The sequence below is a fragment of the Colobus angolensis genome, unplaced genomic scaffold (assembly GCF_000951035.1).
Source record: "Colobus angolensis palliatus isolate OR3802 unplaced genomic scaffold, Cang.pa_1.0 Scaffold93, whole genome shotgun sequence".
Lineage (NCBI taxonomy): Eukaryota > Metazoa > Chordata > Mammalia > Primates > Cercopithecidae > Colobus > Colobus angolensis.
The window spans coordinates 3566962-3584461 of NW_012123265.1; the positions used below are offsets into that span (position 1 = coordinate 3566962).

The 17500-nt window shown below is 54.7% G+C and overlaps 1 protein-coding gene and 1 pseudogene across 1 annotated transcript in view; one reads left to right on the forward strand and one right to left on the reverse strand.

Moving 5' to 3' along the window:
• The first annotated feature begins 3422 nt into the window (after positions 1-3422).
• On the forward strand, positions 3423-4039 carry LOC105504607 (annotated as a pseudogene).
• A 2444-nt stretch (positions 4040-6483) lies between these two features.
• Positions 6484-17500, reverse strand: part of BEAN1 (brain expressed, associated with NEDD4, 1) — a 49679-nt gene continuing 38662 nt past the window's right edge. Inside the window, exons 3-4 of the mRNA XM_011932121.1 lie at positions 11244-11394; positions 6484-8285 (exon numbers count right to left, since the gene is read on the reverse strand). Coding sequence (XP_011787511.1) covers positions 7946-8285; positions 11244-11394 — 491 coding nt within the window. The 3' untranslated portion in view covers positions 6484-7945. The remainder of the gene's footprint in view (positions 8286-11243; positions 11395-17500) is intronic.

Consider the following 17500-nt stretch of genomic DNA (forward strand, 5'->3'; position numbering starts at 1 on the left):
CTTTTTTTTTTTTTTTGTAGTGATAAGGCCTCACTATGTTGCTCAGTCTGTTTTCCAACTCCTGGGCTCAAGCTATCCTCCCACCTTTGCCTCCCAAAGTGCTGGGGTTATAGGTGTGAGCCACCGCACCTGGCCTCCCTGAGTTGTATTGTAGAGTATAGTCACCAGGCCAAGGTTCTCTCTTTTTCTCTCATTTTTTGACCCCAGGCAGATTTGTTCCCTGGGGAGAGGCCTGGAATGGCCTTTGTTTTTTTCTTGTTAGTAGCCAAAATTTCACAAATTGGTACACTCTAAGGCCCGCCCCCCCAACCCTGCCCACACTGGTATTCTTCTGTTGCTTTTGGTTGCTTACTAACTACATTCATTCTGGACATCTTAGTCCTCCGTTCCCCTCATGGGGAACCTGTCATGCCTGTGAACTGCCAGCCACCCTCATCTTTCCCAGGGTGGCTGAGACAGTGAGGGTGAGAACGCTGGGCATGGTGCCTAGAAAAACACCCGTGCCCTGCCCTCTCGTGCTGGAATCAGCCTTGCTCATTCCCATTGGATTGCTACAGCCTCCTTGAACTGTTTTGAATTTGGTGTTAATTGCATTGTTCACATTTTCTGGGTCCTTGGGGGAGTGACTGACTTCGTGAGAACCTGTCCTCTCTGCCTGTCACTGTGACTGGCTTTGGGAACAGTGCAGGCAGGGAGGGGAGGTAGAGGCACGGGAGATCTGCAGGGGCTGCTTTGGCCTAGGTGGGCTGATGGGGCATGGGGGTCCTGAGGCCTGGTTCAAGTTCACATAGTGAGCTGATGACAGAAGCAGAGAAACCAGACCTCTGGGTCCCCATACTCAGCCTTCACTCACAGCAGCTCCCAGGTTCCTTGCAGAACTTAGGAGCTCAGAGGCCACAGGGTCTCTGGCTGACTGAGCCTGGGTCATGTGGCCACTCTACAGAGGGTGAGGAGGAGGAGCTGGATGGGGATGCTGGCTGGGCAGAGTGTCTCATGTCTGGAACTCAGCACTTACTGTCATCACGTCTATGCGTGACTGGCAGGAAGCACCGTTTCTCTCATAATTGAGCTGGGAGTTCCTGCTGATTATCTACCCCGTAACCCTCCTGGGCTCTGTGCTGGGCCCGCCACCTGGACAGGAGTCAGCTTGGGCCACAGTTCCAGGCCCCTAGTCTGGGAGGCATGACTCAGGTCCTTGGGGACAGCCCAGGAAGGGAAGGGCTGTAAGGAGGAGGAGGAGAAGAAGCAGGAGCCCATGGTGAGATTGTCCTGGGGAGAAGTCAGTGCCTGGAGTGGAGTCTCAGGCCCAGTTGCATAGATTCATACCTTGGCCTTTTGCCCGAATTTATGTTCCTCTTCAGGAACAAAACTGTGTAACCATACACTGTGGGTGAGTGTATTCCTTGGGAGAGTCTTGTAAGTCCACAAGTCACAGACTGCCCTCAGTGTGGAGCTCGACTGGCTCCCTGCAGCTGGCTGGGGCCTCTGCCAGTGGGCAATGGAGCTGGGCCTCTCTGGTCCAAGCCCCCTCCCTGCTATGGCAACCATGGGAAAGAGCTGGCACAGACTCAAGATGGTGTCCAGTGAGCCTGGAGCCCTCAGGCCTGGCTGGAGGCTGTTGCTCTTTCCTCCTTTCTTTGCCATGGGCCCTGTTTAGCAACCACTCTCCGCCTGACCCTGCCCCAGCACCTGCCCTCACTCACTGCCCAGCTCATTGTCTATCTGTGGCTTGGGGTCATCGCTCAGACTGAGATCTGAGGGGTAGGGCCTGGCCCTGTCAAGGGAACATGGCAGAGGCTGCTCATCTGTGTGTCTCCAGTTCTCCCAGCCTCCTTCCCTCTTTTCTTTGCAAAACCCATTCCAGGAGAGATGAATGTGGCTCCTCCTCCTCACCCTCTACAGAGTGGCAGGCAGGGAGGAGAGGTGGAGGCATGGGAGATCTGCAGGGACTGCTTTGGCATGACCCAGGCTCAGCCAGCCAGAGACCCTAATCCCGGCTGGGTGCGGTGGCTCACGCCTGTAATCCCAGCACTTTGGGAGGCCAAGACAGGCAGATCACCTGAGGTTAGAAGTTCAAGGCCAGCCTGGCCAACATGGTGAGACCCCCATCTCTACTAAAAATACAAAAATTTAGCCGGGCGCAGTAGCATGTGCCCGTAATCCTAGCTACTCGGGAGGCTGAGGCAGGAGAATTGCTTGAACCTGGGAGATGGAGGTTGCAGTGAGCAGAGATCGTACCACTGCACTCCAGTGTGGGTGACGGGGGGAGACTTCGACTCAAAAACAAACAAACAAACAAATAAATAAATAACAGAGACCTATTAATCCCAGCCACAGCCATTCAGAGTCAGGGATGAGGACATGTCTGGGCCAATCAGTTTTCTGAGACTTGGTATTTGCTCTCTGGGGGAGAGAGGATCTCTTTGTTTTGGATTATGAACCAACCAAAGTAGACTTGGGGCTTCCATACTTTTGTTCTGATGGGAGAATGAAGGCACTGTGGTGGACAGCAGAGTCCAGAGAGAGATGACATACCTGCCCATATTCCCAGACTTTCTGGATCCAGCCATGCCTGACGTGGACAATTCAGTAAGTATTCTTCCTTGCTTATGAAGATTCAAGTTGGGTTTCTGTCTCTTGCAGTTGGATAATGAGGCTCAGAGTGGCAGGGAGTGAAAGGTCCTTTTCAAGGGATGCCCTCCTACTCCACCACACAGTGCAGGTGGTGCCAGCCTTGTGGTGGGCTGTGGACCAGGCAGCCACTGGCGGTGGAAGAGAGATAGGCAGCCCCAGGCCCCCAGGAGTCGTGCTGGTGGGGATGGTCAGTGGTGGCATGACTGAGGTGGGGACGGCAGGGCCTGAGGACCTGCAACCTTGGATTTCTTGGAGACATGTTGGGCTGGCACAACTGGGCTGCCACCCTGGGGGTAAAGATCTGCCCAGCCCCCAAGTCCAGAGATATCCGGCCTGATCTAGGCAGCGATTCCTGGGCTCCAGAGAGTTCCTCTGGCCCCGAGGAGGTGCAATGTGGGGTCAAGCAAAGCAGAGACCAGGACAGAAGATTCACTTCCTCAAACGATGAAACTTACTGTCTCTCCACCGCTAATACCCAGAGCCTGTTTGGACATGCAGGTGGGTATTAGCGGATAGGATACCGCTAGTATCAACGGATAGGAACAGTTGAGTGGGAGTGTCAGTGGCACTGGAGTGTGCGATGCCAAGTGTGTACATGCACAAGCTGTAAGTGAGAAGGGCACTAGTGTGTGTGCACCAAAGCTGTCTGAGCAAATGTCCACAAAACCACAGGAGGTGGAGCTGAGGGGATGCTACATGTGAGTGTGTGCCAGGGGTGTCTCTAGGAACTTGGTGGGAGGAGCCCCAGTGTGTGTATGTGCATGCGGGCTTGGCCGGTGTGACAGCGGATGCTCCCCATGGTGGCTGTGAACAGCCTTACTTTGTATCAACCCCCTTTCCGCCCTCTTCTGGGCGATGCCTGTTTCTTGTGTGTGGCAGCAGCTGCTGGAGTGCTGTGCAGAGACCTGGGACCTCGCCATGCCCATACATGGGGACCCAATGATGGCTCTTGTGGACTATCATGATGGTGTCATCGCCAGCACAGTGACTCCCCTGCCTGAAGACTTTTTCTGGCCAGAGGAGCTCGTTTCGCCTCCACAAGGGGCAGGAATGAACATTCTCCAAAGGGCAGAGATGTCCTCCAAAAATGTCTGCTGAGCATCAGGATACAAACAATCCATCTCTGCCACCCGAGGGCGGGCGTCACTTCAAGGTGCGTTCTACTCTGTCTCTCAGAGTCACCAGTGGGACTGCACTCAGTGGCCTGCAGTGGTGACCTGCTTGGTGACCCCCTCACTGGCTTCCTTGCCTTCCTTGTTTCCTGTCTCACTCTATCTGGTACTCCTGGGATCACCTCCCTAACCAAACCCTCGCACCTACATCGTCATCCCAGAGTCTGGCCCTGATGCTCCTGTCTCCACCATCCTGTGATGCAGCTTCACCTTCCATCTCCGTGGGCCTCTGATGAGCCCAGGTACCCGGGGTGTTCTCCTTGGCCCCTGGCACAGACAGGAGGCATCTCCTTAGGAATGTGCAAAGGACCTCGAATATGGTGTCATATGTGACACGTAACAGCATAGGGCATGTCGTGGATGGAGGAGCAGGAAAAGCCAAGAGCGTGACAGTCCCAAAGGCCTGTGGGATCCTGAGCCTTTGCGGTGGGAGCTGGGTGTCGGTGTGGGGTGGTTCAGGTTGGTGGCAGCACATGGCTGGACACCATCACTGTGGAAGTTTCTGCATTCTTTCCCGGGAGGTGGAGCCCCAGAGCACAGAGGTGGCACGGGAGCCATGCCTACTGGTGTTCAGAACAGAGGAGTGATTACTTTGCATACAGAGAAGATGATATAAGTGTCAGGCTGTGTCCAGAGAGAGATGCTGGCGGGGTGGGGGTGAGCGGCCACCTAGGACAGCACCAGCTCCAGGATCTGGCTCTGACCCATTTGCGTGCAGGCCACAGTGGTCGGCCGGGCAGGGACTGAGCGAGGGGCCACTTCTCTGCCTCAGAGAGGTGCCCAGGCAGCACTGCGGTGAAGCCACCTGGAGAAGGACAATGGCCTCGTCTTCCTTGAAGACCCTCAGTCCTGGGCAGTGGCTGGTCTGACAAGGGAACTGCCACTGCACACCCATGAAGGGCCCTGCTCATCTACCTGGGGCCTGCAGCTTCGGAGATGGCTCTACTAGCACCACCTGACTGAGGGTGCTGGGATCGGGAGGGGGCCCGGTGGGCTGTGAGGCCCTCCAGGTTGCACCTGAGCCCCCAGAACTGGGTCCCCCACTTTGTAAGTGGCAGGGTGGTGATGTTAATGGGTTAAACCTTATGGAACATCTCAAGGGTGGAAGAAAAGCCCAGGATTAAAATGACAGGTTTTGTCTGCAGTTATGAGTGTCGGTGGGTAGTGTGTTTCGAGGTGATAGAAGGGACCTTCCTCCTTCTTCAGGACCCGACTTGTTCACTTTGAACAGTGGCAGCAAGGAGCCGGCAGGTGGCACTGTGGGCTCAGCGTCGGGGTGGTGACCGTGTCAGAGCCAGCCTTGGCTTGTCCAGCAGGGATATGGGCTGGAGAACCAGAAGGATGAGCCTATTTCGCGGTCTTTCCCCCCCGCTGCACCCTCCTTCAGGATTGCACCCCACTTTCAAGGCACTTGGGGGGTCTAGGACTATGTTAGTGGGTTCTATTGGAGTTCTGGTGGGAGGGAAATGTGACAGAGGAAGGGGCCCAGGCTCTGTCCTCCCAGAGATTAATAGCCCAAGCCGTGGTCTTGTGGACAGCATGGAAAGGAAGAGGGGAGTTCCTGCAGAGGGCGAGACAACAGCTCATTTTAGTCTCATTGCCATTTTCCTCTCTTTCCTGGTAGTATAGACCATCAGGGTGCTACAAACCAACCACTGTTAGAGTAAAAACGTGTAGTCTCTGAAGTTCCTAGAGTCAGGTCCTGAAGTTGATGGCCCATCCTCGTGACGTTACACCAGCCATATCCCAGAGAAATGATGTCAAGTTTCAGTGAGGTTAAAAAATAAAAGCAACTCCTGTAAGGCACTGACTATCCAAATATTCACATCAACAGGAAAATGACAAGGCTTCAGTGGTGCTCAACGTTGAGAGGTAATGAATGGGTAGGGATTGCTAGCTGGAGGTGTATTTTTATTTTGTTGCTATGTAGTGTTTCCTTTCCTTACAAGTTTCAGAAGGTATAAACCCTACTCGGGAGGCTGAGGTGAGAGGATCGCTTGAGACCAGGAGTTTGAGACTAGCCTGGGCGACATAGTGAGACCCTGTCTTTATAAAAGTTAAAAATCAAAAATTAGCTGGGTGTGGTGGTGCATGCCTGTAGCCCCAGCTGCTTGGGAGGCTGAGGTGGGAGGATCACTTGAGCCCAGGAGTTCAAGGCTACAGTGAGCTATGTTCATACCATTGCACTCCAGCCTAGGCGACTGAGAGAGACCCTGTCTGAAGAAAAAAAAAAGAAAGAAAGAAAGAAAGAAAAACCCCTTATTCACTCTTTCAAAGTGTTACTTCTTGCTACATTTTATTGATATGATATATTTATTTTGAACACAGAAAAGATACATTGTTGCTTATTCATTGCCTAGTCCAGGAACAAGGATTCAGCTCCATCCTTCAAACACTGATGAGTAGGTAGGAATTTTTATCCCTTTTTTTCCCCCAGCACTCTCTGGAGTTGCAGAAGCAGGATGTGTTTCTTAAAAGAGTCTCATTCCTGGAGCATTTTAAAGGCTATACAGTACAACAGACAGATATTTTTTGCCTAGAAAACAGTACACCACTAAGGTGGTCAGAACTGCTTGTAAACAAGTCCCTCCCCCACGTGGAGTCTGGGGCTCCAGGAGGCTGCACGCAGGATGCTACAGAACCTCTGGGTGGATTCCTTTCAGCTCCGCACCAGAACAGATTGCCATCCTTGCCACTCCTCTGCTTAAGAAAGAGATTACTAAATCGTCTTAGCCCTTCATTACAGGAACAGAAATGTGGGGAGGCTGGGTAGGGTGCTGTTGTTTAACGATGGGGGACAAGAGGTGGGAGGGAGGCAGAGTGATGGCTGCTGGCGATGCTGGCGGGGACACTCCTCAAAGATGCTTGGCTGCCACCCTCGGTGGGCTGGGTCTTCAGGAATCACTTCCATTGCCTGCGTGGTCTTTGATGGAAATCACTGGGGTTTCTCGGTCAAGATCTGAGCCAGCTTTTCTGCGGCTAGGCTGACCCTACAAATCCCCTTCTGTGGCAGCAAGGCCGAGTAGCCTTCTGGTCCTCTTGTGGTGGCAAGGTGGTATTTATGGGGAGTATATCCCCTTCATTTTGTCTCTGCAAACACCCACGTGGGCAAGGCCAGAACACATTCACTCACCATCCCCAGCTATGAGCGGCCACCTAGGAGGACAGCACCAGCTCCCGGATCTGGCTCTGACCCATTCGCGTGCAGGCCACAGTGGTCGGCCGGGCAGGGACTGAGCAAGGGGCCACTTCTCTGCCTCAGAGAGGGGCCCAGGCAGCACTGCGGTGAAGCCACCTGGAGAAGGACAATGGCCTCTTCCTCCTTGAAGACCCTCAGTCCTGGGCAGTGGCTGGTCTGACGAGGGAACCGCCACTGCACACCCATGAAGGGCCCTGCCCATCTACCTAGGGCCTGCAGCTTCGGAGATGGCTCTAACTAGCACCACCTGACTGAGGGTACTGGGGTCGGGAGGGGGCCTGGTGGGCTGTGAAGGCCTCCAGGTTGCACCTGAGCCCCCAGACCCGGGTCCCCCACTTTGTAAGTGGCAGGGTGGTGATGTTGTGGCTCATCTGCCCTGGAATCGAGATATAGGCACAGCGCACAATGGAACCTCACTGGGGCCTGTCCCGCCTCCCAGGAGGACAAGCTGGCCCTGGGGTAGGGGTCAGGGCAGGCAGCTGACCTGGGATGGTCCAGCAGTTTCCAGAGGCAGAATCAGAATTTGGGCACAGCTTGCTGGCAAGGGTAGGGGCAAACCGGCCTGGGAGAGGGAAGAGAAAGTCCAACTTCCTACTTTGCCTCTCTCCCCGCAGCGCTGTCTACAGAGGCACAACCAACAGGCCGGGAGGAGGGACGGGAGGCCAGGAGAGCTCCACATTCTGTGAAACCTTTGCCGGTGGGTTTTGTGTTTGTGGTGGGCCTGTGTGTGCACACACGTGGAGCATGTCTAGATCTGCGTGTGTACACGGGGTTTGTCAGTGTAGATGTCTGTGTGTATACAAGTTTGGTCTGTGTGTGTACGAGTCACGAGTGCATCTCTGTGCGTGTGTGTGTGTGTGTGTGTGTGTGCATGCCTTTGTGTGCCTAAAGAATGTGGTTCAGCCCATAGGGACCAGCAGGACCCGGCCGGCTGGGTCCCTCACACAATCCTCTCTGGGCCAGAGGCTAAGGCCCAGGTTGGGGTGGGTGAGCCCTGGGAGCCCCTTGGCCCTGGGCCTGGGCCCGGCAGTGGCAGCAGGCCCGATGGGGGGCCGGCTCCACACACAGCCTCATAGGGGGGAAGGGTATCCATGGAGACCGTTTGGAGGCCCCTTTGGGCCGAGGTTCTCTGCTCCTGCTGGTGTCGGCTGGGGCTGTGGCTGCTGCCTGAGTCGGAGGTGCCATCCAGCGTGGGGCAGGAATCAGTCAGAGAGTAGGGTGGCGGTGCGTCCGTGGGGACATACAGCTGAGTGGCCCCTGGCCCCACACACTCCTCGTAGCTACAAGAGAAGAGGCTCCCTCAGTGCCCCCCTAGGCCTGAGGGCTGAGTCTCTCCCAAAGGCCTGGGTGTCTATCTGCAGTGACAAGCTGACCTGGCTGTGGACCAGGGTGGGCCTTGTCCCTGCTGGCTCCAGTGAAACCCTACTACTTCCCTCCACCTCCAGAGGGGGACCTCAGAACCCCTGGGACCTGGATTCGGGACCTGACTCAGCCCTCATGTGCGGTGTGAGCTCAACGCATGAACACTGAGCTGCCCTGGGTCTCTGGTGCCTCGCAAGCCTCGCAGCAGCAGGGACCACTGTCTACGGAGCATCTCCCTGCAGCGGGGTGTGGGTCTGGGTGTGCGGGGCCTGGGTAGGACCAACCTCAGGCTACAAGACACTTTGGTCTCCAGCCACTCCAAAGTTCCCCTTCTCAGTTTAGGAAAGAGTCCCCTGGGCCCCTCTGAACCTACAGATGCAGAGCAAAAAAGCACCCACTGCCCTGGAAAGGACCGGTCGCACCACCCCTGCTGGAGCCCCTGGGGCAGGGGTGAAGGTGGAAGGGCTAGGGGGAGGACACGGGCCATTCATCCAGGGCTGGACGGGTCTCCTAGCAGGGAATGGTGGAGGCTCTGACCCCTTTCCCTCTTTGAGTACTGATGGGTGATCTGCCTGCGGGGGGCTGGCAGGAGGGGACCAAAGGCCCTCCAGAGAAGAGCTCCCCATGGGGAGGGGGCTGCTCGAGCAGCCCTTGAGGGCTGTTTGGACATAGCCACTCCTGTGGGCATGATCACAGGCACAGGGCCCTCCTGGCCACAAGCTCCACCTGTCCGTTTCTCTTCCCACTGCCACTGTCTCTGGGGTCCCCAGGAGCTGAGGGCATAACTCCCTCCTTCTAGCTCCATGACCCCCCACTTCTCTGAGAGGAACCCGTCTTGATCTCTAAGGCCAGTCTCTGCCTCGGTGGCTGCAGATGAGACCACAGAGACCCCGGGCTCAGCCAGACCTTGTTGCCTGGCAGGTCTCGGCAGGTGTGTGTGTTCGTGTGTGTGTGTGTGTGCGTGTGTGTGTTTGCAGGGGGAATCACCTCTGTCTTCCTAGTCTTGCTCCCACCTTCCCCACCCCTCCCCACCCCTGTCTCATGCCTGCCCAGCCCTCTCCAGGCCCTGAACCCAACCAGCCTGGGGGGAGGTACCTGACCACAATGGAGGCCTGCAGCTGGGGCACCCCCTTGTGCCTGAGGCCAACCCAACGCTCTGCTCTGACTCAGGGAGAAGTCTACTCCCAGGCACCCTCAGGGCATCTGTGTGCCTCCACCTCCATCAGAAGCAGCCCCACCGGTTCCTGTCCTTTTGATGAGCCTCACTGGGCAGAGGCAGTCTCCTTGGGGTCCAGCTCCTGGTCTCTGGGACCCAGCTGGCTCTTCCCCACACAGGCTAGAGCCACTGACTGCTAGGGGTGGGGGGAGGTGCCTGTGTCCTCAGGCTATGGCCTCAGGAGCCGAGGGCTCAGGTCTAACCCTGAGCCACATCCCAGATACCCACAGTATCTTCCTCTCCAGGAAAACCCAGGAAGCAGGGTTATTTGTCCCTATTTCGTAAACGAAGAAATAGAGCCCTTGAGAGCCACAGTGACATGCCTGAGAGCATCAACCTGGGCGGCGTCCAGGTGGGTCTGACTGGAAAGCCAGGGCAGGGGAAGGGGAGAAGAGGTCAAACCCCACTGTGCCCTCTGTAGTGTGGCACACGCGAGCTCACCTGCCTCCGGGCCTTTGCTCATCTGTGCCCTCTGCTGGTCACACCCTCCTCTGTATCTCTGAAGGTCCCAGTTCCTCCCAACCCAAGCACCACACCCGCTTGACAAAGGCCGATTTCCCGTGTCAGCCCATCCTCCCTGATCCCCTCCCCTCGTCCTCCTCAGCATGGATAGTTTATCACCTGTGGCCTCAAAATAGTAACGACACCACTGGTGGGAAGAGCCAGTGCCTTGCTGAGCATTTTACCGGCACTTCTGTGTTATTTTCATGAGTATCCTGTGGGGCAGGTATTATTATTATTATTATTATTATTTTATTATTTAATTATTATTTTTTGAGATGAAGTCTCGCTCTGTCACCAAGGCTGGAGTGCAGTGTGTGATCTCAGTTCACAGCAACCTCTGCCTCCCGGGTTCAAGTGATTCTGCTGCCTCAGCCTCCCGAGTAGCTGGGACTACAAGGCCCACCACCATGCCCGGCTAATTTTTTGTATTTTTAGTAGAGATGGGGTTTCACCATGTTAGCCAGGATGATCTCGATCTCCTGACCTCGTGATCTGCCCACCTCAGCCTCCCAAAGTGCTGGGATTACAGGCGTGAGCCCCCATGCCCAGCTGGGGCAGGTATTATTACATGGACATTTCAACAATGGAGAAGCAGGCACCGCAGGATTAAGTAACTTGCTCATGATCATACAAGAAAGAGTTTCCAGAGCGAGTGCACTTGGGGCCATCAGATGTTGGCATATGGGCTCGTCCCCTCTTTCCCCCCGAGTCCTGGTGTTATTTATAGAAACACAATGAACTTTTTTTTCCCTAGGAGTTGATCCCATGGCCACTGAAATAGCCAAATACTCTCTGGCCTTCCCACCCACCTCCAGGGAGACAGCTGGAGGAGCAGATCCCCAGGGAGCTCAGGACAGCTGCCATAGAACCTGCCCTGAAACTGCAAGGGCATTCCTGGCACACCTACTCAGCAGCCTGAGGAGCTGGGCTTGTCTCTTCCTTTCCTAGCACTTCCAGGTGACATCTGCTAAGTCATACTGCGTCAATGGGACCTACTTGGTCAGGAGTGGGGAGGAGGTGGCCATGCCCACTGAGCAGGTGTTTTCTGGATTTATACTACGTGGAGAGGTGCCACTCTTTCCCGTGATGGAGTTGGGGGGTCTTTGTGTCCAGGGCCCCATCCTCTAATGCCCCCTTCCCCACATGGCCTCCTTACCCTGGTGGAGAATCTGGGTACAGCTCCCTGAGTACCGTGGCATCCACGTCCCCATCAGAGCTGATGTCCAAGGGTGGGGGCCAGTCCTCCGAGGAACTGCAGGCATAGCGCATCCTGTGGCTTGAGCGGCTGTATGTGTGCCCGTCCGACACTGCAGGGAACAGACCACCGGCCTGGGCCTCAGACCAGCATGCAGGGACGGTTCTCATGGGTCTATGGGTCTACCTGGGGCCATGGAGGCTCTGATTCCCCACCTGACCACTCCTCTCCTCGCCAATCGCAGCTGCCTTCATCCATCAGTGACAGCTCCAGAATGTGAGTGCCATTGTCGTGTTGGGCATGGGGATACAGAGAGGAAGCAGAGCTGGCCCTGTCCTGGCCAGCTCCCAAGATGGTGGCAGCCTGCCTTGGGGATAGCCTAGTACTGGGCAGTGTGTCGTGTCCTACTGGGACTGTGGGAGTAGAGGCAGGCCTGACCAGTTGGGAAGTCAGGGAGGGCTTCCTGGAGGAGGGGCTGCTACAGCTGAGTCTTGTCTAGGATTTAACCAGGGGAAGAGGGGAAGGCTGGGAGGAGGGAACTGAATAGCTTTCCAAGGAGGGAGATAAGAAAGAAGAGTGTTTTCTGTGGAGTTGGGCTGGGCATGGAAAATGGGGAGGAGAGTAGCAAGGAACGAGGACTGCAGAGAATTCTGGGATCAGCCCTCCCCCACCCCAACCACAATCAATTCCCTTTAGGTATCTTGGGGGAAAAAGGGGCATCTATGATGAGTCTGGCACCTCCCCACACTGCATTCTCCTCTGCGTTTTTTACCATGTATCAGTACATCAAAGGCTCTGAAAAGTTCTGCAGCTAAGAAACACATTTAACTGTGCTTGTCCAGCATTCGACCTCAGAATCTTCCTTTCTTAGACCTAGTAACACTGCTTAGGAATTGCTGCTGGAGCAGAATCCTCTCATTCCACAGCTGAAGTTCCGGGAGGACCAGTGACTTGCTGGAGGACAACGCATAGTGAGTGGTTGGGCCGGAGGGCAGCTGGGTGTCTTGGTTCCTCCTTGCTATGTTCTCTACAGCCTAGTTTCTGACAGGCGTAGTCCTGGATGGGAACAGTGGGAGCTGCAAAGGTGGCTCTGACACGAGGTCTCCCCAGCCCAGGGCTCCCAGGTGCCTCCTCCCCCTGGGGGTGGGGCTTGACATCAGGGGCGGAGCTATAACCTTTCTCTGCTGTGAGTGGCGCAGTTGCCATCCCCATTCTGCAGACAAGGAAGCTGATGCTCAGGGTCACATACGTGGTGAAGCATGGAGTTGGAATTTATGCAGTCTGTATAAACCCAAAGACTGCTCTTCCCACTCCCCTAAACTCTTTTTCCCACTCTTCATATAATAGTGAGTGGAAGAATCTGGATATGAAACGATATCTACTGGTACAATTCCAGGGTTATATACCGACACCGAGAAAGCTCTCAGAAGAAAATATTCCAAACACGTTGATGTTGGCCCTGTCCAGATGACAGGATCATGACCCTTTTTTCTTTCTTTATATTTCTTTTCTTATATTGTCTATATTTTTAAGGTTTTCTATAATGAACACACATTACTTTTCTACTAGGAGAAATGAAGTCAATAACATATGCTGTAAAAAAGGAGCTGAAATGAGATTTGTTTCTCCTGTTCAGGGCATCAGCTAAGAGACAGAATTTTTGGAAGAACTTAGGGAAGAAACTAAGGAAAGACAACAGCACACAGCAACAAGATGAGGCTAGAAGTTGAACCAGGGCTGCTGGGCTCAGGTGCCAGGCACCCCTTCCCCCCACCAGCCAGCATTGCCAGGGAAGGGTTTTTGGGTTCAGGGGAGGGTTCCACCTGCAGGGCAGCAGGTGTGCCGGTCACACAGGGATCCCTGGGGAAAGACCTGAGTGGATTGACTGGTGGGCAGCACTGAGAGCTGTCAGGGCTGAAGCAAACTGCTATCTACCCTTTCTTCTTGGGCTGCTTTTTCTTGGACTTCCCAGAGGGGAGCATCTTGGGAAAACTGAGGCTGCCCTAAGGTGCTCAGACCCCAAACCTGAGACATGCAGCTGGACAGAGCTCCTGAGAAACAACTGGAAAGAAACCAGCACCCTCCACCCCCATTCGAACTTCCCAAATCCCTTCTTTTCCCTTCTCTCCTGACTTCCCTGTCAGCACAGACCCAAATAGTCCAGGAATCCGGAAGCCCGGCCTCCCACTTCACTAAGGTGAAACCTCCTCTTTACCCCAATACCTTGGTTCATTATTTAACATCACTCCAAGTTCACTGCCCCTTGACAGGTTCTGGGAGAGGGAGGAAGAGGAACTGGCACCCATGAGGACCTGCTGTGCTCAATCTCTATGATCTCATCTACCTCACAGCCCACTGTGGGAGGAGAGCAGTGGTTACCCCTTCCACCAGATGAAGAGACCGAGAGTGAAGTCACTTGCTCTAAACCTGCAGCAAGTGACAGGAGACAGAGTCAGCCACCAGATCTCTTTTAAAGCTCAAAATGGAACAGAATTACAGAATTTTCTTTTTCTTTCTTTCCTTCTCTCTTCTTTCTTTCTTTTCTTCTCTTTCTTTTCTTTCTCTCTTTCTTTCCCTTTCTTTTCTTTCCTGTCTTTCATCTTTCTTTCATCTTTCTTTCTTCTTTCTCCTTTTTTTCTCTCTCTTCTTCTCTTTCTTTCTTTCTCTTTTTCTTCTCTCTTTATTTCTCCCTCCTTCTTCCCTCCCTCTCTCCCTCCCTCCCTCCCGCCCTCTTTCTTCTTCCTGCCCCACCCCCATCTCATTCTCAAACATTTGTGACTCCTCTCTCTGTCTGGCTAGACTACAGAAAGGTTCTGTGGGCAGGCAGAGGGCCAGCTCTGTCCTGAGGGCAATGGGGAGCCATTGGGAAGTGGTCACAATCCTGTCACTTTGGTCACCTTGTGGAGAATGCCTTAGAGGTGCCAGGCTGGTGGCTGGCAGGCAGGGACAGCTGGCATTAGTGCAGTGGCCTGGGAGCAGGTTTTCTTGGAGAAAAAGAGATGATGAAAATAGCTCACATTTATTGAGCATGTATATACCCATTAGCCAGGTGCTGTGCTAATTTAGTCCTCACAATAACTTTTTGAGGTGGATCCTCCGGTACCAGTTTTATAGACAACTCGCCTGAGGCACAGAGAGTTTTGGCAACGTTCCTGAGGATGCGCATAGGAAGTAGGAAATCAGGCCTCTGTGGACACCTGGAGCCTGAGGTGCCTGTGGGGCTTCACGGGGTGATGTCCAGGGGACTTCTGGGCATGCAGTTCTGGAACTGACCTGACAGCTGGAGCCAGGTAAGGGAGGATGATGGATGGTGGATGAGGTGGAGCAGGGAGTGGGTGTAGAGAGAGGAGCAGGACCAAGGTGTGGGATCTGAGGGACCTTCACCTATAAAGGGACAGAGGAGAGGAATCCGTAGCCAGAGGGGTGGGAGAGAGGCCAAGAGGGCTTCAGTCACCAGAGCTAGGGGGCTGTGGGTGTGTCTGACAGGTGGAAGGGGCCCAGTGCCAAAGGTTGGGGCTTGCTGGTGCACTGCCCCTCCCTTTTTTAATTTTTTTTTTTTTTTTTTAAGAGACAGGGTCTTGCTCTGTTGCTCAGGCTGGAGTGCAGTGGTGTGATCATAGCTCACTGCAGCCTCAAACTCCTGAGCTCAAGCCATCCTCCCACCTTGGCCTTCCAAAGTGCTGGGATTACAGGTGTTAGGCACCATGCCTGGTGGTGCTGCTTTCATGTCCTCCCACAGCTGCTCAGTGTGTTTCCCTCTTCCCTGACACCCTCCCAAGACTCCCAGCAGCCCCTGCGCACCCTCCAGAAGGCCAGGGGAAGGTGTGGGGCAACAGCACCTCTGGGCTTCCTGCCGAGGCCCCGGGAGGTGCCAAAGTTGGAGCCGAGAGCAGAAGTGGGGCAGGGAGGCCAGAACCCCACAGGGGTCACCACTACCGCAGGCTACAGCAGGGAAGCCAAGGCCTGATCCTGCTTGGCAGAGCTGTGACCTCAGTCATCCCACGCACTCCAGGGACAGAGCTGAGGCCTCGTTCACTGGCACCAGTCCCGAGGCCACCATAGGTTACAGAGGGGCTGGCCCACCCCCAGGCACATCTCTTTCCTCTGCGCCAAGGCCAACGCCTCACCCCTCTCAGCTTGGGAACTACTGTGGGCTCCTAGCATGCGCTCCAAGATAAGTCATTGAACAAGTTGCTTCTTTGTGCCTCAGTTTCCCAGTCTTAATTTTTTTCTTATTTCTTTAGAGACAGGGTCTCTCTCTGCTGTCACCCAGGCTGGCATGAAGTGGTGAGATCATAGCTCACTGAAGCCTTGATCGGGGCTCAAGGGACCCTCCCGACTCAGCCTCCTGAGTAGCTGGGACTACAGGCATGTGCCATCACACCTGGATAATTTTTATATTTTTTTTTGTAGAGATGGGGTCTTGCTGTGCTGCCCAGGCTGGTCTCAAACTCCTGATCTGAAGTGATCCTCCCACCTCGGCCTCCCAAAGTGTTGAAATTACAGGTGTGAGCCATGGCACCCAGCCCAGTTTCCTATTCTTTATTTGTTTTTTATTTTTTGAGACAGAGTCTCGCTCTGTCACCCAGGCTAGAGTGCAGTGGCATGGTCTCTGCTCACTGTAACCTATGCCTCCCAGGTTTAAGTGATTCTTGTGCCTCAGCCTCCCGAGTAGCTGGGATTAGAGGCATGTGCCACCATGCCCGGCTAATTTTTGTATTTTTAGTAGAGACAAGGTTTTGCCGTGTTGGCCAGGCTGGTCTTAAACTCCTGACCTATCCGTCCGCCTCAGCCTCCCAAAGTGCTAGGATTACAGGCATGAGCCACCGCATCTGACTAGTTTCCTAGTCTTTAAAGGGGGCCACTACATCTTTTGCCTTGAGGATAAAATATGGTGGCTCCTACCTTGCCCATGGAGCGCTTCCTCCAGGCCCAAGCCTGGGTAGCCGGGAGTCACCTGCGGGCCCTGCTCTCATGGATGCAGCACAATCACCCCGTGACTGAGACACTGAGGCAGGCGTGAGTGCAATGCCGAGGAGGTACAGGGGAGGGGGACACCCATTCAGCTCTGCCTGGTAGGTGTGAGGAGAGGCCAGACAAGCTCCCATAAGGAGGCAGCCTTTGATTGGGGCCTGGAAGACTTTTCTCGGTTGGAGAAGCCCAGGGAATGGCAGTCAGGGCAGAGAGAAGAGCCCAGGGAAAGGGCAGAGGCTGGAAGGAGCACGGACAGGACACTGGAGAGGAGTGGGAGGAGCTGGGCAAGGGCCAGGCTGTGCAAAGGGCAGGTGGCAGGATGACCATCCTGGGTCTGCCCGACACCCTGCAGGGCTGGGGGTCCTGGGTTTCTCTTGGCGGGGATGGGCATGCTCTGGGCAGGAGCCTGGACTCTCCAGGCTCAGGCTGGTGATGCGGGGGTGGGACTGGCCCATCCTGGCCTGGGAGTGCTCCTGGCGTGTCTCCTTGGGGAGTCCCTGGCTTCTGGGGAGACTTGCGGAGACTGGGTGGGCTGAGTTTTCCACGTCTGAGTTTTCGACGTCTGTTTTATTCATGCTGAACTTTCTCTTTGATCCTCATTATTGGACAGTGAGAACAGCCCACTAGCCTGCTGTGTCTTTCCTCAACTGTGGCCACTTGTCCCAACTTGTCCTGGGATGTCCCTCTGTGTCTTACATAAGGTCCAGCCTCCTGCTCTTCTGGTTCTCCTAACAGCTTTCCCAGGGGAACAACATCCAGGTCTGAGTGACACCCACTGTGGCCATGTACGTGTCTGCTGGACACTGCCTTGAGCCCATGGGGTGGCTCCCAGGGGCGTCTCCCTGACACCTCCACCTCCAGGCAGTGCTATGCAGCCGGCAGCCTGTGGGTGCCAGGTCAGGCTGCCTGGGCTCAAGTCTGGGATCCACTACTCGCTGGCTGGGTGATCCCGCCCTGTTACTTAATCTCTCCAGCCTGAACTTTCTGATCTGTCAGTTGGAATGATGATAAAAGGTAGGACTTTTATCATCTCACTAGGACTATGGTAAGGATTTTGCACAGTGAGATTATGCACAAACAGCGCCAGGCGCCCAGCAAGCCCTCCTTACTTATTGGCCATTACTACCAGGCTCCTGTTCACCAACTCCAGCTACCCCTTAGTCCCCTCCTTAACCAGTTAACTCTGTGATAAAGGACAGGAAATACCCCAAACCTGGCTAATCAGGGTGTGTCTGTGAGGGGGA